Source organism: Ranitomeya variabilis, chromosome 1 (genome assembly GCF_051348905.1).
Source record: "Ranitomeya variabilis isolate aRanVar5 chromosome 1, aRanVar5.hap1, whole genome shotgun sequence".
Classification (NCBI taxonomy): Eukaryota; Metazoa; Chordata; class Amphibia; order Anura; family Dendrobatidae; genus Ranitomeya; species Ranitomeya variabilis.
This window is the reverse complement of record NC_135232.1, coordinates 973,347,617-973,375,516: the sequence shown is the minus strand read 5'-3', so window position 1 is coordinate 973,375,516 and position 27,900 is coordinate 973,347,617. Positions and strand designations below refer to the sequence as shown.

The 27,900-nt window shown below is 47.9% G+C and overlaps 1 protein-coding gene and 1 pseudogene across 2 annotated transcripts in view; one reads left to right on the top strand and one right to left on the bottom strand.

Annotated features, from left to right (window-relative positions):
- Positions 1-552: 552 nt before the first annotated feature.
- On the bottom strand, positions 553-5,834 carry LOC143792910 (RNA-binding region-containing protein 3 pseudogene; annotated as a pseudogene). Its single transcript, XR_013219995.1, has 2 exons — positions 5,709-5,834; positions 553-2,529 (listed from the first exon to the last, which is right to left on the bottom strand). The product of XR_013219995.1 is annotated as an RNA-binding region-containing protein 3 pseudogene (transcript).
- Positions 5,791-27,900, top strand: part of PLRG1 (pleiotropic regulator 1) — an 80,084-nt gene continuing 57,974 nt past the window's right edge. Inside the window, exon 1 of the mRNA XM_077279370.1 lies at positions 5,791-5,943. Coding sequence (XP_077135485.1) covers positions 5,914-5,943 — 30 coding nt within the window. The 5' untranslated portion in view covers positions 5,791-5,913. The remainder of the gene's footprint in view (positions 5,944-27,900) is intronic.

Below are 27,900 nucleotides of genomic sequence, written 5' to 3'. Positions count from 1 at the left end.
CCACACTCATAGTCATATCGGTTCTGTGTAAGCGCAGAGGGCTCTTATTTTCACAAACTATTACAGATATGACATGTAGGTTGATATCATTGTGGTTTTTACTGAGAATGATGTTTTATTGCTAACAAAGTTCTAAATGTTTTATATATTATTGTCTTTCATGCATATACTGCATATCATGTACAGGATTATGAAGGTCTGATTCCTAACATCAGGATTGCTTCAGGTTTACCTAGAAAATCTGCAAGAAAAAAACGTACAAAATCTGCAACATGCGCACACAGCCTAAGGATATGTGCAGACGGTGTGGAAGTTACAGCGCTTTAGCTGCGTCCAAAGCGCTGACGTCTATTAAACGCAGGTGAATCTGCATGTGATCACTGAACCGTGTGGATTCACTGCGTCAATACATTCTATGGGTTAAATTTCTACAGCGTCTAAGCAAGATAGACATGCTGCAGACTAGAAAGACGTGTCACATGTCCGTCTCTGCAGGTGATCTGCAGGCGTCGGTGCACGCATAGTGGGCATGGGATTTATTGAAATCCCATCCACTATGCTGAATTATGTTTATTTATGCAATTCAACAACAACAACAACAAAAAAAAAGGTATAAAATGTATGATGCAGAATATTTTTCACTGTTGTAGCCTTGGTCCAATGTCCTGCAATGTTCCCAAGAATATTTCACCTACACCACTATCTCTTGGTCCGTGTTTTAACAGCGTTAGGCTTTGGACGAGCCGATCGGGCAAATTGAATGACCATTGGTTTGTTGAAAAGTACATATCCATGGGTGTGTTTCAAGGCCTTTGCAGCAACATCTTCATTGGGAAAGCCTATAAATGCTTGTCCCTTCATCCGTCCTTCTGTCATAAGCCGAATATCAAACATGTTTGCTTCAGTGCCAGATGAAAAATCAATAAATTTCCCAAATATAAATTTCAGATCCTTTTCTGTAACTTGCTTTGATAAGTTTTTCACATAGAGTCTGCAATTTGGCTCTCCAGGATCATAGTTCTTAAACACAGAGAGCTTTCGCATTTCTTCTTTAGAAACCCTTCCCTTCTCCAGCTCCCTCCTGGAGATAAATTCCCTTAGCAAATCATCATCCTCCTCCTCCTCCTCATTCTCCTCCTCATCCTTGGGCTCAGTAGTTGGATAAATCTTTCCAAACCCAAAAACTTCTCCATCTCTCCCAGGCTCCACTTCGGGGTCCGAAAGATAAGCAGTGGCATCAGCGGCTGTGGTTATGTCAGCAGGAATGTGAATTTCCATTCTCTTTGACCAAATTGCACGCGACTGCTCAAAAACCTCAGAAGGCAACAAAGGTGCGTGGGGATGGCTGGGCTGCATTGCAGGAGCTGATAGTAGGTCCTTTATCTTCATCTTTTTCCGAGGACGAGATGGTTTTTTGATCCTTGGTCTCTTAGGCAGCAGATCTGCCAGCTCTTTCAGCCGAGCAGCCCTCTCTTTATCCTCCTCATCTCCACTTTCATATTCTGACTCTTCTCTGCTGGAAACCTCCATATCATAATCATCATCCAACTCTGGCAGTGGAGGGTTCTCGGGGAGGTCAGGTGGAACTGGGGGGTACGGTGATGGCACTGTCAAAAGGTCCGCATGCAAGGGAGGCTGTGCGGTCAGCATTCCAAAAGGGGCAGGCAAATTCATTTTATTAATTAAATGTAACACCTGGACATAGAACTTGGGAACACTTAACATGGCATGTGCAATGTTGGTCAATATGGTGCTTGTTGGAGGAGGATATAAATACTTTAGACTGGATCTTATGGGATAGACAAGTCCGTGATTTGGTGCAATGCCTCTCTCGATGGTCACTTGGTCTGGAAGTTTTGAGTCTTTACTTTCATCTGCTTTTTCTCCACTCTTCCTCTTCTTGGAATAGGCCGGCTGGTCAGGTAGGTGAAGGCAATACTCCTTTGCATACTCTACAATAAGTGTATGGCCGAGGACTTTGAGCTGGTGAAGAATGGATAGCGCCTTTGCTGCCGCATAGTCGTTTGGATATGATGCAAAAGCCACATTCCTCAAAATCCCGCGCGTCCTTCCGGAACACAACCGCACGCTTTCCGCCCCGCTCTTCTCCAGCAGCTGTCTTTGCTCCTCCGGACTTAGTTCAGCAGGGAGATGCCGGACAAGCAGCGTTTTCCTGCCCACAGACTCCATTCTCGCATTACTGGAGGCCTCCTCACTGCCTGGTAGGATATACCGGTCCTGAAGATCACACATCATTCTTCACAGACCGATGATGAAGATGGGCATGGAATAACCTGGACGCAGACCTTTCGGCGGCTGGCACATAACGTATTCGTCTTCCCTCCCTACTCTATCTGGCTCTGGGGGGCGAGAGGGTAGGGGGATTCGTGGCATGGTCTGTCCTCTGGGGAACCACAAACAATCTTGATGTGGTAGGGCCTTGCCTCGTAGACCACAGATGATACGGTAGTGACAATTCTAGGTGGGAGATTAGAGTGACAATTCCACTGTCGCCCTCAAAAGCCGTATCTGAAAAAAAAAAAATTAAAAAGATAAAGGAAAATCGTTAATAAAAACAAAAACAAAACCTAAGTCAGAAACTGGGCTGGGTGGTCCAGACCCATGTCTGCCTCCTACTGACATTAAGCTAAAAAGGATTAGCTTCGTGCCAGTTGGTGGTGTAGCCTACACTACAGGGAAATACCTACATTTTTTTTTTTCCATAGCATAAGCAGCATACACTCATATTTTTTGTGTGTACCCCAATGAAGCATTAGCCCCCCCCACATCGACCAGATGGCCACATAGCATAACCTCGCTCCCCCAGTCAAATCTCCACCTCACATTAACCAGCGGACCCCACAGGATAAATCCAAAGCCCACCAGACATTCCCTCCCCTCAAGCGTAAATCCAAATATGACGCCCCCTGCCCCAACCATAAATCCCATCAGACACCTCCCCAATCGAACGCCACCCCAGCTTAAACTCTCATCGGACATCCAACCCCCACAAACCCCCATCGGACGTTCAACCCCCACAAACCCCCATCGGACGTCCAACCCCCACCCAGCACAAACCCCCAGATGCAGACCCCCCACCCAGCACAAACCCCCATCAGACGTGGACCCCCCCACCCAGCACAAACCCCCATCGGACGTGGACCCCCCCACCCAGCACACACCCCCTTCGGACGTCCAACCCCCACAAACCCCCATCGGACGTCCAACCCCCCCACCCAGCACACACCCCCTTCGATGTCCACCCCCCACCCAGCTTAAACCCTCTTCAGCCCCCCCAAACCCAACCCATAAGCAGGTCGCCCCCCAATAAAAGGGATCCGCTAGTAAGCAGCAGGTCACCCCCCAATAAAAGGGTTTCATCCGTAAGCAGCAGGTCGTCCCCAAATCCCACCACGGGATCCCCCCCCCCCCCCCCAATAGCCAGCAGGAGGTCGCCTCCCCACATTCCACGACAAGCAGGTCGTCTCCCCACATTCCACGACAAGCAGGTCGCCTCCCCGCATTCCACGACAAGCAGGTCGCCTCCCCACATTCCACGACAAGCAGGTCGCCTCCCCACATTCCACGACAAGCAGGTCGCACCCCACAAGCAGGTCGCCCTCAAATCTCACCACAGGGGTCCCCCCAATAGCCTGCAGCAGGTCACCCCTCACATGCAGGTCGCCTCCCCACATCCCACCACAAGCAGGTCACCCCCACATCCCACCACAGGGGTCCCCCAATAGCTTGCAGCAGGTCTCCCCCCACATCCACCACAAGGGTCCCCCCCAAAAGACAGCAGGTCACGCCCTCCCAAAACCAGACCACAAGCATGTCACACTCAAACCCCACCACCAGGGTCTCCCCAATAGCCAGCAGCAGGTCACCCCCCACTAAAAGGGGTCTACCCCGTAAGCAGCACGTCACCCCCAAACCCCACCACAGGGGCCCATCAATAGCCATCAGCAGGTCACCCCTCCACAAGCAGGTCACCCCCACTAAAAGGGGTCCCGCAACAAGCAGGTCGCCTCCCCAAACCCAACCATAAGCAGGTCACCCTCACTAAAAGGGGTCCCCCGCACGCAGGTCGCCCCCAAATCACACCACAGGGGTCACCCCAATAGCCAGCAGCAGGTCCCCCACCCCAAACAGGTCACCCCATAAGCAGCAGGTCACCCCTAAATCCCACCACAAGGGTCCCCCCAATTGCCAGCAGCAGTTCACCCCCCCCCCCCCCACAAGCAGGTCGCCCCCACTAAAATGGGTCATCCCCAATAGCTTGCAGCAGGTCGCCCCCCCCCACAAGCAGGTCAGGAGTCCCCCAATAGCCTGCAGCAGGTCACCCCCCTCACACAAGCAGGTTGCCTACCACCGGGGGCCACCACAACAGCCAGCAGCAGTCCCCCCCCAAAAAAATCCCACAATAACCAGCAGCAGCAGGTCCCCCCAAAATCCCACCATGTCCCCACAATAGCCAGCATCAGGTGCCCCCCCAAATCCCACCACAGGGGTCCCCCACGACAGTAGCAGCCCCCACCAAAATTCCACAACAGGGGTTCCCCCCAAAATCCCACCACAAGGGTCCCCCACAATAGCCAGCAGCAGCGCAGCCCCCAAAAATCCCACCGCAGGGGTCCCCCACAATAGCCAGCAGCAGCGGAGCCCCCCCAAAAATCCCACCGCAGGGGTCCCCCACAATAGCCAGCAGCAGCGGAGCCCCCCCCAAATTCCACCGCAGGGATCCCCCACAATAGCCAGCAGCAGCGGAGCCCCCCCCAAATTCCACCGCAGGGCTCCCCCACAATAGCCAGCAGCAGCGGAGCCCCCCCAAATCCCACCGCAGGGCTCCCCCACAATAGCCAGCAGCAGCGGAGCCCCCCCAAATCCCACCGCAGGGCTCCCCCACAATAGCCAGCAGCAGCGGAGCCCCCCCAAATCCCACCGCAGGGCTCCCCCACAATAGCCAGCAGCAGCGGAGCCCCCAAAATCCCACCGCAGGGCTCCCCCACAATAGCCAGCAGCAGCGGAGCCCCCCAAATCCCACCGCAGGGCTCCCCCACAATAGCCAGCAGCAGCGGAGCCCCCCAAATCCCACCGCAGGGCTCCCCCACAATAGCCAGCAGCAGCGGAGCCCCCAAAATCCCACCGCAGGGCTCCCCCACAATAGCCAGCAGCAGCGGAGCCCCCCAAATCCCACCGCAGGGCTCCCCCACAATAGCCAGCAGCAGCGGAGCCCCCCCAAATCCCACCGCAGGGCTCCCCCACAATAGCCAGCAGCAGCGGAGCCCCCCCAAATCCCACCGCAGGGCTCCCCCACAATAGCCAGCAGCAGCGGAGCCCCCCCAAATCCCACCGCAGGGCTCCCCCACAATAGCCAGTAGCAGCGGAGCCCCCAAAATCCCACCACAGGGATCCCCCACAATAGCCAGCAGCAGCGGAGCCCCCCCAAATCCCACCGCAGGGCTCCCCCACAATAGCCAGCAGCAGCGGAGCCCCCCCAAATCCCACCGCAGGGCTCCCCCACAATAGCCAGTAGCAGCGGAGCCCCCAAAATCCCACCGCAGGGCTCCCCCACAATAGCCAGCAGCAGACCCCCCCTCAAAATCCCACCACAGGTCGCCCCCCACACAGACAAGTAGGTAGACCACCACAGGGCCTCCCCCCAATAGCGATCAGCAAGTAGCATTTTTCACCCTGAAACCACTGACCTCCATGGCGTCCACAAGCTAGCATGCTGCAGTCCCTTCATTTGCCGCCTTCCTTGATAAAAAGAGAATACGCCCATGATGTGAACTCAGAACACGCCCCCTCCCGATAGGACACGCCCCCGGAAATGGCGTCACACCTGGAAGGAGCCCATACACTCTAGCATTTACCGTTTTCCCATCCAAGCGCTTGTGGCCGCCAGGCGGGATGTCTCAGCGGGAATGGGGCGTAGTGCCGGTAAGGTGGGGTGTACATAGAGGAGGGCTGTGTGTGCGGAGGTGTAGCGCGGCCTGTGCCTCCATACTGGCGGTAATGTCACCCGGGAGCTGTGCAGGGTCTCCCCCTGTGGTGGCCCAGGTGTCAGGGCTGCAGCCCCAGGAGGACTGGTCACCTTTCCTACAGGAGCCCAATCTGTGACTTATCAGTCAGTATGAGGCTGCCCCCACCCGGGGCGCATGTCTGACCTCTGTGCCTCCTGTGTGCCGCGCCATGGTATGTGGCAGCCTCTGCACTGGGAGACTGCTGAGGGGAGTGTGACAGAGCGGGGGCCTCTGATGGCAGCTGGCACGTTGGTTCTCATTATCCCATGGAACATAGACATACTGCTGGATGGAGCTCTGCCACCTCTGTAGGATGGAGCTCTGCCACCTCTGTAGGATGGAGCTCTGCCACCTCGTGCTCAGCAGACATCCTTGTGGCATTCCTATGACTACTGCAGTACTGTGATCTGTGGAGTTCCCAGAGATAACCCTAAGGCCATGTGCACACGTTCAGTATTTTTCACGTTTTTTTCGCTATAAAAACATGATAAAAACGCGAAAAAAAACGCTAGCATATGCCTCCCATTATTTTCAGTGTATTCCGCATTTTTTGTGCAAATGTAGCCTTTTTTTCCGCGAAAAAATCGCATCGCGGGAAAAAAAAGCAACATGTTCATTAAAATGCGGAATTGCGGGGATTCCGCACACCTGGAAGTGCATTGATCTGCTTACTTCCCGCACGGGGCTGTGCCCACCATGCAGGAAGTAAGCAGATTATGTGCGGTTGGTACCCAGGGTGGAGGAGAGGAGACTCTCCTCCACGCACTGGGCACCATATAATTGGTCAAAAAATAAGAATTAAAATAAAAAATAGTCCTATATTCACCTTCGATGTCTTCCTGCCTCTCCGCTGCATGCTGCCGCTTCGGTTTCTATAGCTGGTGTGCGGTGAAGGACCTGCGATGACGTCACGGTCCTGTGATGGGTCGAGACCGGTCATGTGACCGCGACGTCATGGAACGTCCTGAACCACACCGGCATCTATAGGAACGGACGCCTGCAGGTGAGTATAACCATTTTTTTTTATTTTTAAACATTCTATCTTTTACTATAGATGCTGCATAAGCAGCATCTATAGTAAAAAGATGGTCACACTTGTCAAACGCTATGTTTGACAAGTGTGACCAACCTGTCAGTCAGTTTTCCAAGCGATGCTACAGATCGCTTGGAAAACTTTAGCATTCTGCAAGCTAATTACACTTGCAGAATGCGAAAAAAATGCGAAAAAAACGCAAAAAAAATGCGGATTTCTTGCAGAAAATTTCCGGTTTTCTTCAGGAAATTTCTGCAAGAAATCCGGACGTGTGCACATACCCTAATAACTGATTTATTTGTGCCCCCGTTCTCTGCCAGTGCTGTGGTCACTAATGTGTAGCTACATTTACACCAAGGCCAATAGAGAGATTTTTTTTCGTACACAGAAAGGTACAAGCCGTCCCGTGTGGGGACCATGGGTGGATAAGGCTGCACTGTTCTGGGGACACTTTCCACGGTTCACAGACAGGTGAGTCATTAGGGTCCATCAGAACGAGGTCACCTTGTCGCTGAGGATGACTTTTTTTATATACAAAAGTGCTATCTTAACCCCTTCCCGACCTGTGACGCCACGTAGGCGTCATGAAAGTCGGTGCCAATCCGACCTGTGACGCCTATGTGGCGTCATGGAGGGATCGCATCCCTGCAGACCGGGTGAAAGGGTTAACTCCAATTTCACCGGTTCTGCAGGGACAGGGGGAGTGGTACTTCAGCCCGGGGAGGTGGCTTCACCCCCTCGTGGCTACAATCGCTCTGATTGGCTGTTGAAAGTGCAACAGCCAATCCGAGCAATTCGTAATATTTCACCTATAAAAAGTGGTGAAATATTACAATCCAGCCATCGCCGATGCTGCAATATCATCGGCCATGGCTGGAAACCCTGATGTGCCCCCCCCCCCCACAGCCACCGATCGCCTCCCAGTTCTCCGTTCTGTCCCATAGACCCCTCCGTCCGCCTGCCCGCTCCCCCCGTGCTCCGAACCACCCCCCTGCGCTCCGATCCATCCCCCCCTCATACTTACCGAGCCTCCCGGAGTCCGTCCGTCTTCTCCATGGGTGCCGCCATCTTCCAAAATGGCGGGCAAATGCGCAGTGCGCCCGCCGAATCTGCCGGCCAGCAGATTTGTTCCAGGTACATTTTGATCACTGTGATAAAGCCTATCACAGTGATCAAAATAAAAAAATAGTAAATGAACCCCCCCCTCCCTTTATCACCCCCATAGGTAGGGACAATAATAAAAAAAAAATTTTCTGCACTAGGGTTAGGGTTAGAAGTAGGCTGTGTGCACACGATGCGGATTTGGCTGCGGATCCGCAGCGGATTGGCCGCTGCGGATTCGTAGCAGTTTTCCATCAGGTTTACAGTACCATGTAAACCTATGGAAAACCAAATCCGCTGTGCCTATAGTGCGGAAAATAAAGCGCGGAAACGCTGTGTTGTATTTTCCACAGCATGTCAATTCTTTGTGCGGATTCCGCAGTGTTTTACACCTGTATAGGACTGAATAGGAATCCCCAGCTGAAATCCGCACAAAAAACACTGGAAATCCGCAGTAAATCCGCAGGTAAAACGCAGTGCCTTTTACCTGCGGATTTTTCAAAAATGGTGCAGAAAAATCTCACATGAATCTGCAACGTGGGCACATAGCCTTAGGGTTGGAAATAGGGTTAAGATATTTGGCCTGTGGTTAGTGTTATGGTTGGGGTTGGGGTTGTGGTTAGGGTTGGGGTTGGGGTTGTTGTTGGGGTTGGGATTAGGGTTAGGGGTGTGTCAGGGTTAGGGTTGTGGTTAGGGGTGTGTTGGGGTTAGGGTTGTGATTAGGGTCATGGCTAGAGTTGGGATTAGGGTTAGGGGTGTGTTGGGGTGAGTGTTGGAGTTAGAATTGAGGGGTTTCCACTGTTTAGGCACATCAGGGGTCTCCAAACGCAACATACTCAGGACAAACTGGGCAACAATTATTGGGGTCCAATTTCTCCTGTTACCCTTGCAAAAATAAAAAATTGCTTGCTAAAACATAATTTTAGAGGAATGAAAAATTATTTTTTATTTTCACGGCTCTGTGTCATAAACTTCTGTGAAGCACTTGGGGGTTCAAAGTGCTCACCATGCATCTAGATAAGTTCCTTGGGGGGTCTAGTTTCCAAAATGGGGTCACTTGTGGGGGGTTTCTACTGTTTAGGCACATCAGGGGCTCTGCAAATGCAACGTGACGCCCGCAGACCATTCCATCAGTCTGCATTTCAAAACGTCACTACTTCCCTTCCGATCCCCAACGTGTGCCCAAACAGTGGTTCCCCCCCACATATGGGGTATCAGCGTACTCAGGACAAACTGGACAACAACATTTGGGGTCCAATTTCTCCTGTTACTCTTGTGAAAATAAAAAGTTGCGGGCTAAAAAATTATTTTTGAGGAAAGAAAAATGATTTTTTTTATTTTCACAGCTCTGCGTTATAAACTTCTGTGAAGCACTTGGGGGTTTAAAGTGGTCACCGCACATCTAGATTAGTTCCATGGGAGGTCTAGTTTCCAAAATGCTGTCACTTGTGGGGGAGCTCCAATGTTTAGGCACACGGGCTCTCCAAACGCAACATGGTGTCCGCTAACGATTGGAGCTAATTTTTCATTCAAAAAGTCAAATGGCTCTCCTTCCCTTCCGAGCCCTGACGTGTGCCCAAACAGTGGTTTACCCCCACATGTGAGGTATCAGTGTACTCAAGAGAAATTGCCCAATACATTTTAGGATCCATTTTATCCTGTTGCCCATGTGAAAATGAACAAATTGAGGCTAAAAGAAATTTTTTGTGAAAAAAAATTACTTTTTCATTTTTACGGATCAATTTGTGAAGCACCTGAGGGTTTAAAGTGCTCACTATGCATCTAGATAAGCTCCTTTGGGGGTCTAGTTTCCAAAAGGAGGTCACTTGTGGGGGAGCTCCAATGTTTAGGCACACAGGGGCTCTCCAAACGCAACATGGTGTCCACTAAAGATTGGAGCCAATTTTTCATTGTAAAATGCAAATGGCGCTCCTTCCCTTCCGAGCCCTGTTGTGCGCCCAAACAGTGGTTCTCCCCCCCCCCCATATGGGGTATCGGCGTACTCAGGACATATTGTACAATAACTTTTGGGTTCCAGTTTCTCTTTTTACCCTTGGGAAAATAAAAAAATTGTTGCTAAAAGATCATTTTTGTAACTAAGAAGTTAAATGTTAATTTTTTCCTTCATGTTGCTTCTGCTGCTATGAAGCACCTGAAGGGTTAATAAACTTTTTGAATCTGGTTTTGAGTACCTCGAGGGGTGCAGTTTTTAGAATGGTGTCAATTTGGGGTATTTTCAGCCATATAGACCCCTCAAACTGACTTCAAATGTGAGGTGGTCCCTAAAAAAAAATGGTTTTGTAAATTTCGTTGTAAAAATGAGAAATCACTGGTCAAATTTTAACCCTTTTAACTTCCTAGCAAAAAAAAAAAAAATTGTTTCCAAAATTGTGCTGATGTAAAGTAGACATGTGGGTAATGCTATATATTAACTATTTTGTGTCACATAACTCTCTGGTTTAACAGAATAAAAATTGGAAAATTGCGAAATTTTCAAATTTTTCCGCTAAATTTCCATTTTTTTCACAAATAAATGCAAAAATTATCAACCTAAATTTACCACTAATATGAAGCCCAATATGTCACGAAAAAATCTCAGAACCGCTAGGATCCGTTGAAGCGTTCCTGAGTTATTACCTCATAAAGTGACACTGGTCATAATTGCAAAAAACGGCCAGGTCATTAAGGCCAAAATAGGCTGGGTCATGAAGGGGTTAAAGGTCAACTACACATTTTCACATGTATCATTGTGCCTGTTCAGTATTTTAGTGACTGGGTCCTGAGGCCCACTTATCACTTACCGTATTTTTCGGACCATTAGACGCACCTAGGTTTTAGAGGAGGAAATAAGGGGGGAAAAAAAGAAACTGAAGCAAAAAATTTGGTCAATTATGTGCTTAAGATCACCTATCCTGGTAAATATGGTCCCCTCATCCCCATCCTGGTATGCATGGCCCCATCCTAATTCTGATCTGATTGGCCCCATCCCGTTCCTGGTATCCATGGCTCCATCAGAAAAGATGAAAAAAATAAAACACTTTACTCTTACCTTCCTCCGTTCCCTCGTAGTCGCAGTGTCCTGCTCAGGTTTCCTAGCAGAACATCACACGACATCCGCCACCTCACCTTATTTCAATAATTCTTTATGGGGTCAACTTTTCCACAGGTAAGTGATTCACATGCCAATGGCTATTCACGTGATATGGGGAGATGACGTGATCAGTCTTGGCCTCCTACTTCTATTAATAAATTGTTCAGATTTAAAGAAGCACTCCCATGAAAATATTTGTTGGCTAAACTTGTGTAAATGTATATGTATCGTAAGTGTGATAATATGATCACTGCCTTTCCCGGTTTCTAGCTGAGCTCTGGTCCTCTTCTAGATCATGTAACTGTATTCCCATTTGCCAGATCACACTGGGCTGTGTGTGAGCCGGAAATCACCTTTACTACGTAAGTCTGTGGAGTGTCAGAACAAGGCTCCATGGATTTCCGGATCTCGCATATACCCCAGTGCAATCTGGCAAGTTGCAATAACATCACGTGGCCTGGAAGCGGACCGGAGAGGTGCTGGAAACCGTGAAGACAGCGACCGGTGAGTATATTGCCACATTTATACTACATTGTTTACAGATTTATATAGGTTTAACAAGAAATAGTTTAATTGGAGTTCTTTTATGCTCTCGTGTTTTGACAACTTTCTAATTTAGCCATCTTTTTTAGCAATTGATGCTACAGTAGCTCTATCTAGACTAGAATGGATAGCCTTTGCTTACCACAAACATCAGTGAGCCTTCAGCGTCCATGACGCTATCGTACGTTCACTGGTTTTTCTTTGCGCCAAGGGTGGTATGTCCTGACTAGTGTTGAGCGATACCTTCCGATATCCGGAAATATCGGATCGGACCGATACCCCAAAAATATCTGGTATCGCCGATTCTGATATCGGAAACCAATGCAAGTCATTGGGACTCAAATATCGGAATTAAGATAAACCCTTTCTTTCCTTGTAGGTTAATTCTACATAAAGGAAAGCAACTAAGAGTAATGTAGAATGTATTGGGGGAGGTGGAGGAGACATTAAAGGCATAGAGGTTTAGCCCAATCAAATGGAATAGCAGGAATTAATTATTTTTTTTTTAAAGACGTTTGGAGTTACAAAGATATTGACTATGTTAAGCTTTTTTATATTTTGTCAGATATTTGTTTCACTACTTCCATGCTCTTCACCGTCTTTTTTTACTTCTCCCACACTTTCTCCTTCATCATCCTCATTAGCAGCATCTTTTTCATCAACTTCTTCTTCTTCACCTTATTCATCTTCTTCTTCTTCACATTCTTCCTATTATTCTTTTTTTTTACATTCTTCATATTATTCTTATTCAACTATTATTCTTCATATTCTACTTCTTCATCTTCTTCATATTCATCATATTCTTATTTGTGACAGGCATTCCTGTAGTTATCTATAAAAGTTTGAATATTTCACCTTACATTCTGCCTGTCACAAAAGATTTACAACAGGATTTGTCCGCGTTCAGTTTGGCCTGCAGCAGCAGGTTTTTTCCAGGGGCACCACAAGGAGGAACGGACTCACCCCCATACACTGCTTAGTCTTCTTCTGCTTATAATTTAGATAATATCTTTTGCTCTGATTTTTAGTCTTATGCTTCTTGTTCTTCTGCTTTTTGTTCTGCAGCTTCTTGTTCTTCTGCTTCTTGGTCTTCTGTCTCTTGTTCTTCTGTATCTTGGTGGTTGTCTTCTTGTTGTTTGCCCTTTTGGTCTTCGGGGTGGTCTTCAGGGTCGGCGTCTCCGGGGTCGTCGTCTTCGGGGTGGTCTTCAGGGTCGTCGTCTTTAGGTTTGTCGTCAGGGAGGTTCAGAGTGATTACTAAAAACCATTTCAAAAAGCTTTAACTGGAAATGTAGCAGAAGGTATAAGAAAGCTGAGGAACTGCTGAGAACCAGCTGACGGTACTGGAACCCGGATGGGTATCCGAAGGTACAAGAGCCAATGAAACTACCGAGGACCAGCTGACGGTACTGGAACCCGGTTACTAAGCAGGAGGTACCCGTGCCAGAAAGCACTACCAAGGACCACAAGACGTTGATGGAACTCAGATACCGAGAAGGAGGCACCTAAGCCAAAGGCTCTGCCTGGAACCAGCTGATGGTACTGGAACCCAGGGGGACCTATTCAAGATTGACTTCCAAAGAACCATCTAATGGTGCTGGAACTCAGGCAGCAGAAGGTCCACATGAAAAAAAAATTGCAAGGCTGCGAGCCGGCCGGAGTTACCGAAAACCAACAGTCCTACAGGGGGAGCTTGTCCTATTGGCTCTACGGAACCAGCCTTCATTGCCAGATCCCGCAGCCCACAAAGGAAGCACCTAAACTGCAGGCACCATAGTCGGCTAAACCGACCGGACAACGTATTGGAGGCAAAGTGACCTTGACACTACCCGGAAACAGCTGGCGTGCTGAAACCAGGCTAGGCAGGAGGGAGTACCTGTGCCAAAGACAGTTCTGAGTAGCAACTGGCGGTGTTGGAGCCCAGGGATTACAGGAGAAACAGAGTGTAGGCTGAGACCTAATTGGAGCCAGTTTAATATCTGTAGTAGTGTGAATGTGGAGGGAGCAGGACAAATTGCCGCAAACACAGCAGGGGATCAGCAGACGTTACTGAACCCCAATAACACTGGAGCATGTGTTGACTGTGCAGAGGGCACTTCTGAGCAGCAACTGGCGGTGTTGGAGCCCAGGGTCAATGCTAGAAACAAAGTGTAGGCTGAGGCCTAATTGGAGCAAGTTTAACATCAGTTGTAGTGTGAGAGTAGACGGAGCAGAAGAAATTGCCGGATACACAGCAGAGGATCAGCTGACGTTACTGAACCCCAATAACACGGCAGCAAGTGTTGACTGTGCAGACGGCACTTCTGAGCAGCAACTGGTGGTGTTGGAGCCCAGGGATTACATTTCAGGTGGTAGAAACATGAACACAACAGGAGACCTGGATACTGTTGCCAACCAATTATTTAATCTGGAAGAGGACTGGCAAATTCCTGTGAGATCCAGGCCTTGTTCATTTTCACTGTTCATTACACTGTCTGTAACAAGCTTTCCTACATCCATGATCTTTTTGTTACTACCAAACTTTCCTTCCTCGCCATCACCGAAACCTGGCTCACCCCTTCTGACACAGCCTCTCCTGCTGCACTCTCTTACGGTGGCTTCCACCTTTCTCACACACCCCGCCCCAGCAGCAAGCATGGCGGAGGAGTTGGTTTTCTCCTGTCAGATAACTGCTCCTTCACCCCCATCCCACTGCCACCCTCTGTTACCCTCCCTTCCTTTGAGGTGCACTCTGTGCGCATCTACTCCCCCTCCAACTGGCTGTCATTTACCGCCCCCCAGGGCCAGCCACCATCTTCTTTGACCACTTCACCACCTGGCTACTTCATTTCCTTTCTGCGAACATCCCCACTATCATCATGGGCGATTTCAACATCCCCATTGACACTTCCCTGTCAGCTGCCACTAAACTTCTATCTCTCTCTTCCTCCTTCGGCCTCACTCAATGGTCTTCTGCAGCCACTCACAAAGAAGGTCACACACTGGACCTCATCTTCACCCGGCTCTGCTCCCTATCTAACCTCTCTAACTCACCTCTTCCTCTCTCTGACCACAACCTTCTCACATTCTCATCTCTCTCCACTCCATGTCTAGAGTCCCCACCCGACAAACTTTCACACCCTCGCAGAAATCTTAAACATCTTGACCTACATTCATTCTCCGAATCCCTCCTCCCTCTCACAGACATAAGTTCCATACACAATGCGGATGACGCTGTCACTCTATATAACACCACAATAGCTGTAGCTTTGGAATCTGCTGCCCCACTTACACATACCAAAGCTTGCAAAATCAACAGACAGCCCTGGCACACCAGCCTGACCAAAGAACTGAGGCGAGCTTCCAGGGCTGCTGAGCGCAGATGGAAAAGATCCCACTCCAACGACCACTTCATCGCATTCAAACAGTCCCTCACTACTTTCAAGACCACACTCGCCACAGCTAAACAAACCTACTTCTCATCTCTCATATCCTCCCTGTCACACAACCCTAAACAGTTATTCAACACCTTCAATTCTCTCCTCCGTCCCCCAGCACCTCCTCCCTCCCCACTTATCTCTGCTGAAGACTTTGCCTCATTCTTCAAGCAGAAGATTGATAACATCAGGGACAGTTTTGGTCAACAAGCCCCAGAGCCCTTCCTCCCAACTTCCCTACCCTCCACCTCCAAAACCAACTTCTCCACCATTGCAGAAGATCAACTCGCCACCCTACTCTCAAGATCGCATCTCACCACCTGTGCACTTGACCCGCTCCCATCCCACCTCATCCCAAACCTCACCACAATCTTCATCCCAACCCTAACCCATCTCTTCAACCTATCACTAACAACTGGTGTTTTCCCCTCAAGCTTTAAACATGCCTCCATCACACCTATCCTCAAAAAGCCCTCTCTTGACCCATCCTCTGTATCTAGCTATCGCCCTATATCACTTCTCCCCTATGCCTCAAAACTACTGGAACAACACGTCTACCTTGAACTGTCCTCCCATCTCTCTTCTTGCTCCCTCTTTGACCGCTTACAATCTGGCTTCCGGTCACACCACTCCACTGAAACTGCCCTAACTAAGGTCATCAATGACCTCTTAACCGCCAAGAGCAAGCGACACTACTCTGTTCTCCTGCTCCTCGACCTGTCGACTGCCTTTGACACAGTGGACCATTCCCTATTATTACAGACCCTCTCATCCCTTGGCATCACAGACTTGGCCCTATCCTGGATCTCATCATACCTAATAGACCGGACATTCAGCATCTCCCACTCACACACCACCTCCTCACCTCGCCCCCTATCTGTCGGAGTCCCTCAAGGTTCAGTCCTTGGGCCCCTGCTCTTCTCCATTTACACCTTTGGCCTGGGACAGCTCATAGAATCTCATGGCTTTCAGTATCACCTCTATGCTGATGACACACAGATCTACATCTCTGGACCAGATATCACCTCCCTACTAACCAGAATCCCTCAATGTCTGTCCACTATTTCATCCTTCTTTTCCGCTAGATTTCTGAAACTTAACATGGACAAAACAGAATTCATCATCTTTCCCCCATCTCACGTGACCCCCCCCCAACGAACCTATCCATTACAGTAAATGGCTGCCCACTCTCCCCAGTCCCACAAGCTCGCTGCCTCAGGGTTATCCTTGACGCTGATCTCTCCTTCAAACCACATATCCAAGCCCTTTCCACTTCCTGCCGACTTCAACTCAAAAATATTGCACGAATCCGTTCATTCCTCAACCAAGAATCTGCAAAAACCCTAGTCCATGCCCTCATCATCTCTCGCCTTGACTACTGCAACCTCCTGCTCTGTGGCCTCCCCTCAAACACTCTCGCACCCCTCCAATCTATTCTAAACTCTGCTGCCCGACTAATCCACCTGTCCCCCCGCTATTCTCCGGCCTCTCCCCTCTGTCAATCCCTTCACTGGCTCCCCATTGCCCAGATACTCCAGTACAAAACCCTAACCATGACGTACAAAGCCATCCACAACCTGTCTCCTCCTTACATCTGTGACCTCATCTCCTGGTACTTTCCTACACGCAACCTCCGATCCTCACAAGATCTCCTTCTCTACTCCCCTCTTATCTCCTCTTCCCACAATCGTATACAAGATTTCTCTCGCGTATCACCCCTACTCTGGAACCCTCTACCACAACACATCAGACTCTCGCCCACCATCGAAACCTTCAAAAAGAATCTGAAGACCCACCTCTTCTGACAAGCCTACAACCTGCAGTAACCACCGATCAACCAACCGCTGCATGAACAGCTCTATCCTCGCCTACTGTATTCTCACCCATCCCTTGTAGATTGTGAGCCTTCGCGGGCAGGGTCCTCTCTCCTCCTGTACCAGTTATGACTTGTATTGTTTAAGATTATTGTACTTGTTTTTATTATGTATACCCCTCCTCACTTGTAAAGCGCCATGGAATAAATGGCGCTATAACAATAAATAATAATAATTTTCAGAAAAGTAAGCCGGTCAATGTTATCAGAGGATAGTCGCATGTGACGGTCTGTTAGTACACCACCTGCAGCACTAAAGACGCCTTCTGATAATACACTAGCAGCAGGGCAAGCCATCACCTCCAATGCATACTGGCTAAGCTCGCCATGTATCCAGCTTAGAGACCCAAAACTTGAAGGGGGAAGAGCCATCTGGGAGTACACTGAGAGGGCAAGACATGAAGTCTGTCACCATCTGACGGAAACATTGCCTCTTGCTGACTGGAGCCGTCTGTTGTGGTGTAGACATTTGTGGCGGGGACTCAAAATTTTGCCACATTTGGGCTATACTGGTCTTGCCTTGTGCTGAGGTGCTGCTTCTGCTCCCTCTTTGTGCAGAGCTTCCTTCACTGCCTCAACACACTGAGCTGCTTTGTGAAGCACTAGCAGCACTGCTCTCAGTTGGACTGGAGAAGATGATTGAATTCACCAGTGTGTCTTGGTACTCCCGCATTTTACGCTCCCGCTTCAACGGTGTTATGAGGCTTTGTAAGTTGTCCTGGTAACGAGGATCTAGGAGGGTGTACACCCAATAATCAGCCTTGTTGAGAATGTGGGCGATGCGGCGGTCGTTTCTCAGGCACTGCAGCATGAAATCAACCATGTGCTGCAGACTGCCAACTGGCCAAGAAACGATGTCCCCTGCTTAAGGCGTCGTCTCTGCCTGATCTGCATCACCCCACTTTCGCTCTACATATTGACTACTAGAGCATTGTGTAACTCCCTCCTCTGGACAGATGTCTTCCTCCTCCATTGACTCCTCATCCTCCTCAGTGTCCCCTGCCTAGGCCTTTGTGAGGAACCACGTTGCGCAGACTGTCCAGAAGCAGATGGCATTTGTGACTCCTCATCCTCCACCTCTTCCACAACCTCCTCCCTTAGTGCTTGCAGTGTTTTTTCAAGCAGGCAGATAAGGGGGGGGGGGGGGATAGTCATGCTGACTAGTGCATCATCTGCACTCGCCATCCGCATGGAATCATCGAAGGCACGCAAAACGTGGCAGATGTCCTTCATAGAGGCCCACTCAGTTGTTGTGAAGTGTGAACGGCGCGCAGTGCGACTTGTTAGCGCCTGATGCAGCTGGTACTCCATTACTGCTGCCTGCTGCTCACACAACTGCTCCAACATATGTAATGTTGAATTTCACCTGGTGGGTAGGTTACATATGATACGATGTTACGGAAGGCAAAATCGGCACTGCAGTGCACGATCTTGCCATGCTGGAACGCCGCAAGTGAGCACACTCTAGGCGGACCTTGTGCAGCAGTGCATCAAGATCCGGATAGTCCCTCAAAAAACTCTGCACGACCAAGTTGAGCACATGTGCCAGACATGGGATGTGAGTGAGGTTGCCTAGGCCCAGAGCTGCCACCAGATTTCGGCCATTGTCACACACTACCATGCCTGGTTGGAGATTCGCTGGCACAAACCACACGTCGCTCTCCTGCTTGATGGCATTCCAGAGCTCCTGTGCTGTGTGGCTTCGATTCCCCAAAGAAATTAATTTCAATACGGCCTGTTGACGTTTGGCCACGGCTGTGCTAATATCGGTCGTAACAGGTAAGCGTTCACGGGTCAAAGTGGACGTAGACTGTGATGGCTCCTGCAGCGCTGATTCAGAGGAACTGGAGTATGAGGAGGAGTCAATGTGTACAGACTGGATTCCTGCAATCCTTGGAGTTGGCAGAACACGTACAGCGCCAGATCTGTACCAGGCTCCACAACATTTACCCAATGGGCAGTGAGGGAAAGGTATCGTCCCTGTCCATGGTTACTGGTCCACGCATTGGTGGTCAGGTGGACCTTGCTACTGACGGTGTTTAGTAGCGCATGTTTAATTTTTCCCTCCACATGCTTTTGCAGGGTAGGGACGGCTTGCCTGCTGAAATAAAAGCGTCCGGGCACATTGTATTGTGGGACTGCCAATGCCATGAAGTTACGGAAGGTGTCAGTCTCCACCAGCCTGAATGAGAGCATTTCAAGGGACAGTAGTTTTGCAATGCCAGCATTCAGAGCCTGTGCTCAGGGTGGTTTGTTGAGAATGGCCGCCTTTTCTCCCATGCCTGTGCTACCGATGGCTGTAGACTGGGCTGGGAGTGTGAGGATGACAGGGAACGTGGTGCTGTGGGTGGAATTACACTGGGTCTCTGGACAACAGTGCCAGAGGTTCTTCCATGGCGATCCTGTGAGGAAGCCGAACCAGCTGTGTGTGAGCTGGAGGAAGAGGCTACAACACGAGCTGAAGAGGTAGTAGGTGGCACTGTAGGTTGGCTTAGGTCTTCAGTGTGTTTTTGTAACTCTGCCACGTGCTTGGTCCGCACATGTTTCCACATATTTGTGGTAATGAGGTTGCTGACACTTTTCCCTCTTTTGACTTTCTGATTACACAGCTTGCATTTGACAAAGCAAATGTCATCTGCAACTGTGTCAAAAAAGGACCAGGCACTGCAAGTCTTGGGAGCGCCCGTTTTCGGTTTTGGAAGAGGCATGCTCCTAATGGGTGCCGAAGTGGAAGCTACAGGCAACCCGGTCTGCCCCCTCCCTCTCCCTCCTTTTTGGGCCGTTCGGGGAATCTCTTCCTCAGAGCTGCTCCCACCACCTTCCTGTGCCTCACGCCATGATGGGTCAAGGACCTTATCTACCCTACCCTCTTCCAACAACTGCTTCTCCTGGGTAGTCTCGGCAGCACAGTACGCACCAGAAAGTGGCACCTGAGTCTAATCGGATGTGTACTGAGGTATGCTGACCGTAGGCACTGGCCCACCCGCCTCTTCAGATTCAGAGAGACAAAGCAGTTGCGCATCTCTGCATACTGCCTCTTCTTCCATATCACCAATGCTGCTTGGCTGGCCCCCTCTTTCCAAGCCAAGAGATTCAGAGAACAGAAGTAGAGATGGCTCTTGTCCAGGGCTCTCTGACTGCCTGGGCAATTTGGCAGGTGGTGAAGAGACAGATAGGTGCTCTTCAGTGCTCTGGACCTGAGAGGCTGTGGCACTAATTGAAGATGATGCGTTAGCTGCCATCCATCCGACAACGGCTTCAATTTGTTCGTCCCGCAGCAGTGGGGTACGACGAGCTCCTACAAAGCTGCGCATAAAGGATTGTTCCCTGGTAAAACTGGGGGATGCTGAGTCACTGGTGCCCACAGCAGGCACAGAATCCCCACGTCCTCTCCCTGCAGAAACTCCACGACCACGTGCCTTACTCCCTGCCTTTTTCATCTTGGTAGACTGATAAAGATAGTCAGAAAAGTACTAAGGGCTTAGTGTGCTTATTCCTGAACAGCTGCTAACAGGTGTAAGAAACACTAATTTTATAAAGTGTGGACTAGACTTTAATATGAGCTAATGTGGCCTGCACAACTGTAAAGTGGAGTGTTTGGTGAACTTTAAGTGTTTTTTTTTTTTTTTGACAAAAAAAAAATGGATGTGCCCAAAGATGTCAAACCGATAGTATCACAAACTTTTTGTAGCTACAATTACAATGCAGGAAGGTAACCTACAATGCAATAGTGCAATAGATGAGGCTTCAGAAAAATAGGCTAATACTAGTCTGGCTGGGGCTGCAGGGAAAAAGGCTGCAGAAAAGCTCCTCTATCTACTGCTATATACTGTTTGTACGCAATCTAGCAGGATACAGATGGAAACACACTAATAGAAGAAATCAGGAAAAATGGGCAGCAGCACTAATGAGAAAAAGGACAATGTAACAGTATGAGGCAGTGACGCACGCTGAGCGGACTACAACCAGATGTGGCTGCAGAACAGACTACAGCGTGAGCTGAACTCACACACAGAGACCTCGCAGACCGCCGTGAACAGTGCTGCAAGGCTGCAGAAAAGCTCCTCTATCTACTCCTATATAGTGTTTGTACGCAATCTAGCTGGATACTGATGGAAACACGCTAAAAGGAGAAATCAGGAAAATTGTGCAGCAGCACAAATGCAAAAAAGGACAATGTAACAGTATGAAACAGTGGCGCACGCTGAGCGGACTACAGATGTGGCTGCAGAACACACTGCAGCGTGAGCTGCGCTCACACACACACACAGAGACCGTGCAGACAGCCGTGAACAGCGCTGCAAGGCAAAAACAAGCTTCTCACACAGCGGTTGCTAAATTAGCCTGGGTAAAGCAAATCGCTATCTCAAACTGGCCCTCAGTCAGAACAGCAGCGTCCTGTCCCTAACTGAATACACAGCAGAGTGAACCCAAAATGGCAGCGGCAGCTTTTATAGTGCATCATGACGACATTTCAGCAGCCAATCACAGCCATGCCATTAGTTACATGCCTACCATGCAGAACAGGATGTGCCCACACTTCTTAGGATTCCTCATTGGCTGAATTAAATGAAACTGGCTCATAGCATTATGGGAACTTCCGATTCCGGTATTCGATATTGCAAAAGTATTGGAACTCCGATACCGCAAATATCGGCTGATGCCCGATATTGCAGTATCTGAAAGCTCAACACTAGTCCTGACCACTATTTACGAAGAGCACCTCTCAATTTTTGTTTCGGAGATTCCAGCTCCCCGGCTAGCTCGCGGAAAGCATACTTCAGCACACCTTTCAAACTCTAGTCTAAATTTTGAATACTTAGGACAAATGCCATGGTTAGATAGACAATGCTTGTAAAACCATTCTGCTCTTGCTAACATGTTTGGGTTCTTCTCCATAAGATCTTAACTTTAAAAATAAAAAAATACAAAAAAGTTGTTTATTGTAACCTAACAGGGCGCATAGGCATTTGCAGTCATTATCTACCTTGACATAGAGTGATAATGGCTTGTATTCCTGCGATCTTAATTTAGAGTGCATGAATTGAGAGAAGGCGATATTATAAACAACAGTGGAACTGGAAACACATGGTTGAAAATGGCATAAACACAATTTCCCTGGAATGTTCTAAATATGAATTCTGTGGAAAACATGACTGTAAATACCGCAGAGTATTGTAATTGCTGACTCCTAATTAGTAACACTTGAATAGTAGTATATTTGTACATCTTTATTTCCCCAACAGGAACACTATTTATTTGTTTCTTTTTTTTAAATTCCTGACAGCCATTTCATCCCATCTTTGTGTCTCCAGGTCATATCTTAGATCTGGTGCATTTCCTGGCTGAAAGCGTATTTGTGTATTCACTTCATGTCTTAAGTCATTCTCTTTTTATTTATTCTGTGTATGCAGAGGACTTGTCCTCTATGGTGATCAATGAGAAAATCCTGCCCGAGGGAGGCCAATAACTCTAGTTGCGGTTTGTTATATTGTTGCTCCCTCATTAACTATTCATAGTAATTCAGATCATGTTCTCTCCTACTGTCTGGTGCTGCAGAAATTCTTATATGTAGCTGGCCAACTATGTTTATGTACGGATACAAAGCTGGTGCTGATGGCACGTGGATGTACCTTCATTGTATGGCCGGGGGTCTATGGAGAGGTTGCATATAGGGGGGCAAATACTGTCGTTGATTTGTGATATCTCTTTTCTAGGAAAACCAAGCAGAGACTCTTTTTACCCTATTCACTTCATATCATGTTTTATATTATGGATGGAATTACAGTGAAATGGAGGAGAAATCTCTATAGTACCGGTCATTACTGTCTTATTCGGAGTGTGATAACATTCATTTTACCAGTGTCGTCTCGTTATGCTATTATTCTCTATCAACTGTATATTTATTTGAATTCTGTATACATGTCTTATGGTAAACTGTTCTCTTCCCTCCCCCCCACCCCCCACCTCATCCTTCCTGGATATCCTAGTTTGCGAAAGTATTCAACCCCATTTCTTGTGTTTTGCTAACTCACAGCCTGGAATTTCGCTGGATTGTTTGTTTGCATCAATTCATGTAAAAAACATACCTGCAAGTCTGAACATTTGGTTTTCTTTTTTGTTGTGAAGCAAACAACAAACAAAATAACTGAAAACTAAAGTCTGCATAACTATTCGCCCCCTTAAAGTCAGTACTTTGTAGAGCCTCCTTTTGCATCAAGTACAGCTATAAGTCGCTTTGGATAAGTCTCTATGAGCTTTCCACATCTTGCCTCTGGGATTTTTGCCCATTGCTCAATGCAATACTGCCCCATCTCCTTCAAGTTAGTTGGTTTCCTCTGGTGAACAGCAATCTTCAATTCTGACCACAGGTTCTCAGTTGGATTAAGAACTGGGCTTTGACTAGGCCACTCCAAAACATTTACACGTTTCCCCTTAAACCACTCAAGTGTTGCTTTTGTAGTTTGTTTTGGATCATTGTCTTGTTGGAAGGTGATCCTCTTTCCCAGTCTCAAATCACTGACAGACTGAAACAGGTTACACTCAAGAAGATCCATTTATTTGCACCATCCGTCTTCCCCTCGACTCGGATGATTTTTTATTTCCCTGCTGCCAAAGAAAATCAGCTTCACAGCATGATGATGTTCTTGGGGTGATGAGCTGTGTTGGTTTGGCGGCAGACATACCGTATACCTTGGTGACCAAAAAGTTAAATTTTGGTCTCATCTGACAACAGCACCTTCCTCCATGCATTTGGGACGTTGCCCACATGTCTTTTGGCAAACTCAAATCGAGCCTTATAATTTGTGTGTATATAAGGGCTTTTTTCCAGGACGTCATTCCTGAGGGCACCATTAGGAGGGCGTCCTTCATGGCCTTCATAGGGACAGGAACACACAAGAGGATAAAAGTCCCCTTCTTCCACCAACCACCAGTATTTTTCCTTATCGGGAATATACGCATGAGAGGGTCTATTGGAGAGTGCCCCATTTCTTGCACCAAATCTAACATCATAAGGTGAGCTATATGGCTGAAGACATGGTAGGGGATAGCCACTCTAAGAATAAGTTGTGTTCTATTCCCTTTTCCGGTCTCCCAGTATTTGGACCAGTACTGGACGACATACTAGAAAAAGCCTCAAGACGACAAGAAGGGATTTCCAGAAAAGAAATCTTAAAGTATCATCTTTTCGGAGGCCTTGTTCCTATAAGAGACTGGATTACACAGGTAAAGGGAAGACTGGTAGATGGAGCTACCCAAAGGGAGACATGGCAAGGAATACCTTTCCCAATCCAAAAAGCGGCACAGGGAGACCATAACGCTAGGAAAGTTGGAGGAAGACCAATATTTTCACAAGGCCTGGACAGGGGTATCCAGAAACCCGTTGATACTCCAAAGAATAGAGAAAGGATACAAAATAGAGTAAGTAGGCCATAAGGAAGCTGTTGAATTCAGGAGCAGTGATACCAGAAACAAAATGATTTGTGGCATACTATTCAAATCTATTTAAAAAAAAACAAACAAACCTGGAGGCGAGTACTGCACAATTATAAATCTATTATAAATCTACGATCTCTTAACGTATACAAAAAATTCTAAATTAAATTGATAGGATCATTGATTCCACTAATCAGGAGGAACATGTTAGTGTACGCTAGACCTTTAAAGAAGCGTGTTATCCTATTCCTAGCCATCCTCACAGTCAAATACTTGATTTGCATTAAAAGACGAGGGCGTCATTCAGCATTACTGATTCAGATGCCTTCCGTTTGGTCTTTCCGCAGCCCCAAGCGGTTTCATCAATCTGGTGGGAGACGTTTTGGCCTTTTGCGAGAAAAAAGGCGTATTAATTGTGCAATATCTGAACAATTTCCTGTTGATTTAGAGAGTTAACCCAGCAAGTAAGAGAGAGAGTTTAAAATCCACTGTCTTAGGCTAGTTTAACCTTTGCGGTTGAATCCGCAGTGTATCTTCCGCAACCTCAAATGCATGATAAACCACATGCAAACGCAGTGGTTTTTAGACGCATCAGCTTACGCATGCGGTCAGAAAAACGCAGCGTTTACATGCTTTTTCATGCCTTTTGCTTGCGTTTGCATTTTTTGTGCGCATGGTGGAAAATTTTACAGGAGAAAAATCTAGATAAACAGACACTGCCAATGGGACAACAGTGGGCGTGTGTTATGGGATATCTTTATATAGACCCTTGGACAGCTGAAATCTTCAGATTTTGCTCCTGTATCCTGGGTCACAATGGATCTTCGCATGGAGAGCTTTTATTTCAATCTGGATTTACGTATAAAGCTATTTCTTGCCTATGCGTTTGCTTGTGAGCAACAAAGAAATAGAGAAAGATGGAGAAGATGGCGTCGGCGTTATTGGAGACACCCCATTATTGAAGTCCGGAAGAGCTGTGGAGCCTACCACACCCTATACAGCGAGCTCAGTGCCAACCTGGAGAAATTTCCGGAATATACCAGGATGTCTCGAGACCTTCCGGGATTTGCTTGGTCGTGTCCAAGGAGCCATCCGGAGACAGGACACCCAGCATCGTAGAGCGATTCCTGCAGAGGAATGTCTCCTGGTTACGTTAAGGTATGTTATAACAGGCGTTTGTTTAGAATTATAATTATTATTATTCTGCTTTGTATTATTTTTTTTTCTCCTTTATCTGTTTAGCTTCTTAATTTTTTTTCTTTCTCTGTTTGGCAGATTCCTGGCTACCGGAGAGACCCTATCATCGCTCCATTTTCAGTACCGGCTAGGAATTTCCACCCTGTCTGGAATTATTCCCCTACCCCCAACTCTTTGGGTGCAGTGGATGGAAAGCACATACGGATTACCAAACCCGCCAGATCTGGATCGGAGTACTTTAACTGCAAGAAATATTTTTTTATGTAGTGCTCATGGCAATAGCAGATGCGGACTGTCGCTTTTTGGCTTGGACTTTGGAGCTTTTGGCCCTGGCAATGACTCCCAGACTTTTAAGAACTGATATGGGCCGACGTTTGTATGGAAAAAAATTTAATTTACCTCTGCCATGACCTCTCCCCAACACTCAAAGCCCACCGATGCCATTTGTTATGTTTGGGGATGAGGCCTTTCAGATGTGTGAAAACCTACTGAAGCCCTATTACAGTCGGGACTTGAACCACACTAAAAGGCTATTTAACTACAGACTGACCAGGGCCCGAAGAACTGTTGAGTGTACCTTTTGGGATTCTTGTCTCAAAATGGCGCATTCTTGGGACAGCCATTAATCTAAAAAATGGAGACTGTCTGAGGTGGTCAAAGCCTGAGTGGTTCTCCACAATTACATAATGGCTAAGGAGCGGATCCAACATTGAACTGGATGAACCAGTTGCAAACCCATTGCCAGATTACCAGCATCACCCGCTGCGGTCAACTGTTGAGGTTGGCCACATGTGGGACCAGTTTGCTGCCTACTTTGTATCGGACGTGTGGCATGGCAAGACAAAGTGACTCCGTCTGACTTATACTGAGTGCTTCCATCGGCGATTTGTCTGAATCCTGCATTTTGTAGATTTAGACACCCCCCCCCCCCCCATTCAGTGCTCAGTGTAGAGCGCAGCATGGGAACCAGGCCTTAGCTTCCCAGAAGTCTGACCCCACCGATCTAGTATTGATGGCTCTTCAGAAGCATAAGCCCTCATTTCTAAAAAGCTTCCTCTATTCAGGTGAAATCAGCTTAGGTTTATTTTTAGTATTCTCTTGTATTTTATACTTTCCAATGATGCAGAATACACATTCACCTAGCTGTCCAGCTCTCATTTTACTGCATTTCTGGTAGGTTAGTATTCTCGGTGACTGGTTCGTAGCCCACATTTAATAGTCGCCTGCCTTGGTGATTCTCGCTTCAGAAGACTAATGTGAGCACTGCAGGAAGGAACATGGCCGAATATACTGAGAAAACAGTTCGCCCTCTGTCACTCTTCCCCTCTGTCAATACGTTTACAAAAGGGTGAAATATTCCATGTATCTAGAGTAGGGATCATCCTGTCCTTTCTACACTACATGCTGTGGCTGGCATCCATTAATTTTAAGCTGCAGTCCTGTCTCTGCGTCTGCCACACTGCTAAATAATAATCTCTGCTGTGTGACACTGGGACTGGCATGGGATCTAATAGAACACGCTGGTAATGCTGCTGATAGTGTGCAGCATTTAATTAAGCTCTTAGTATTCTGTGCCTGCCAGCGAGCACACCAACTGAATACATATAGGCCTGTAATAAAATACCGTAATTGGGGCTCTGCAGATACTGAGTCGTATCTTTCACCATAAAGATAGCTTTTTACAAGCTATCGGAACGGGCAGCATGAAGCAAGAGCAGAAACCATTATTGCAGAGAACTATATTTAAAGGGACTCTGTCAGCATAGAATGACTGCTCAGACCAAGTCCCACCGCTTGGTGCTTCACGGGGGGCAGTCATTTAACTACACCTTACCACCTGCTGGCTTTCCATCTTTCTTTGCCTTTCCAGACTCTACAAAGCCAGAACTGACAATCAAAGAAGACGGAGGGTTGAGATTGAGGGAAAACAAGCAGGTGAGAAGGTGTTTTTAAATGGTTCCCCTTCCCCCGTGAAGCACCAAGCTGGGGTACAGTCATTCTGTGCTGACAGTCCCTATAATTGTGAAATGCTGAAGCTTTTCAAAGATAAACGATCCAGACATGGGGAAATGTCCGCTCAGTCTCCCTCTGGCTTTTCCCAGGTTGGCTTCAGTAACCGTCCTCTCTCTTTTTCTGATTATATGGAAGATCTGTCAATCTGTCTGAGCTTGTGGAGAAAAGTTAGA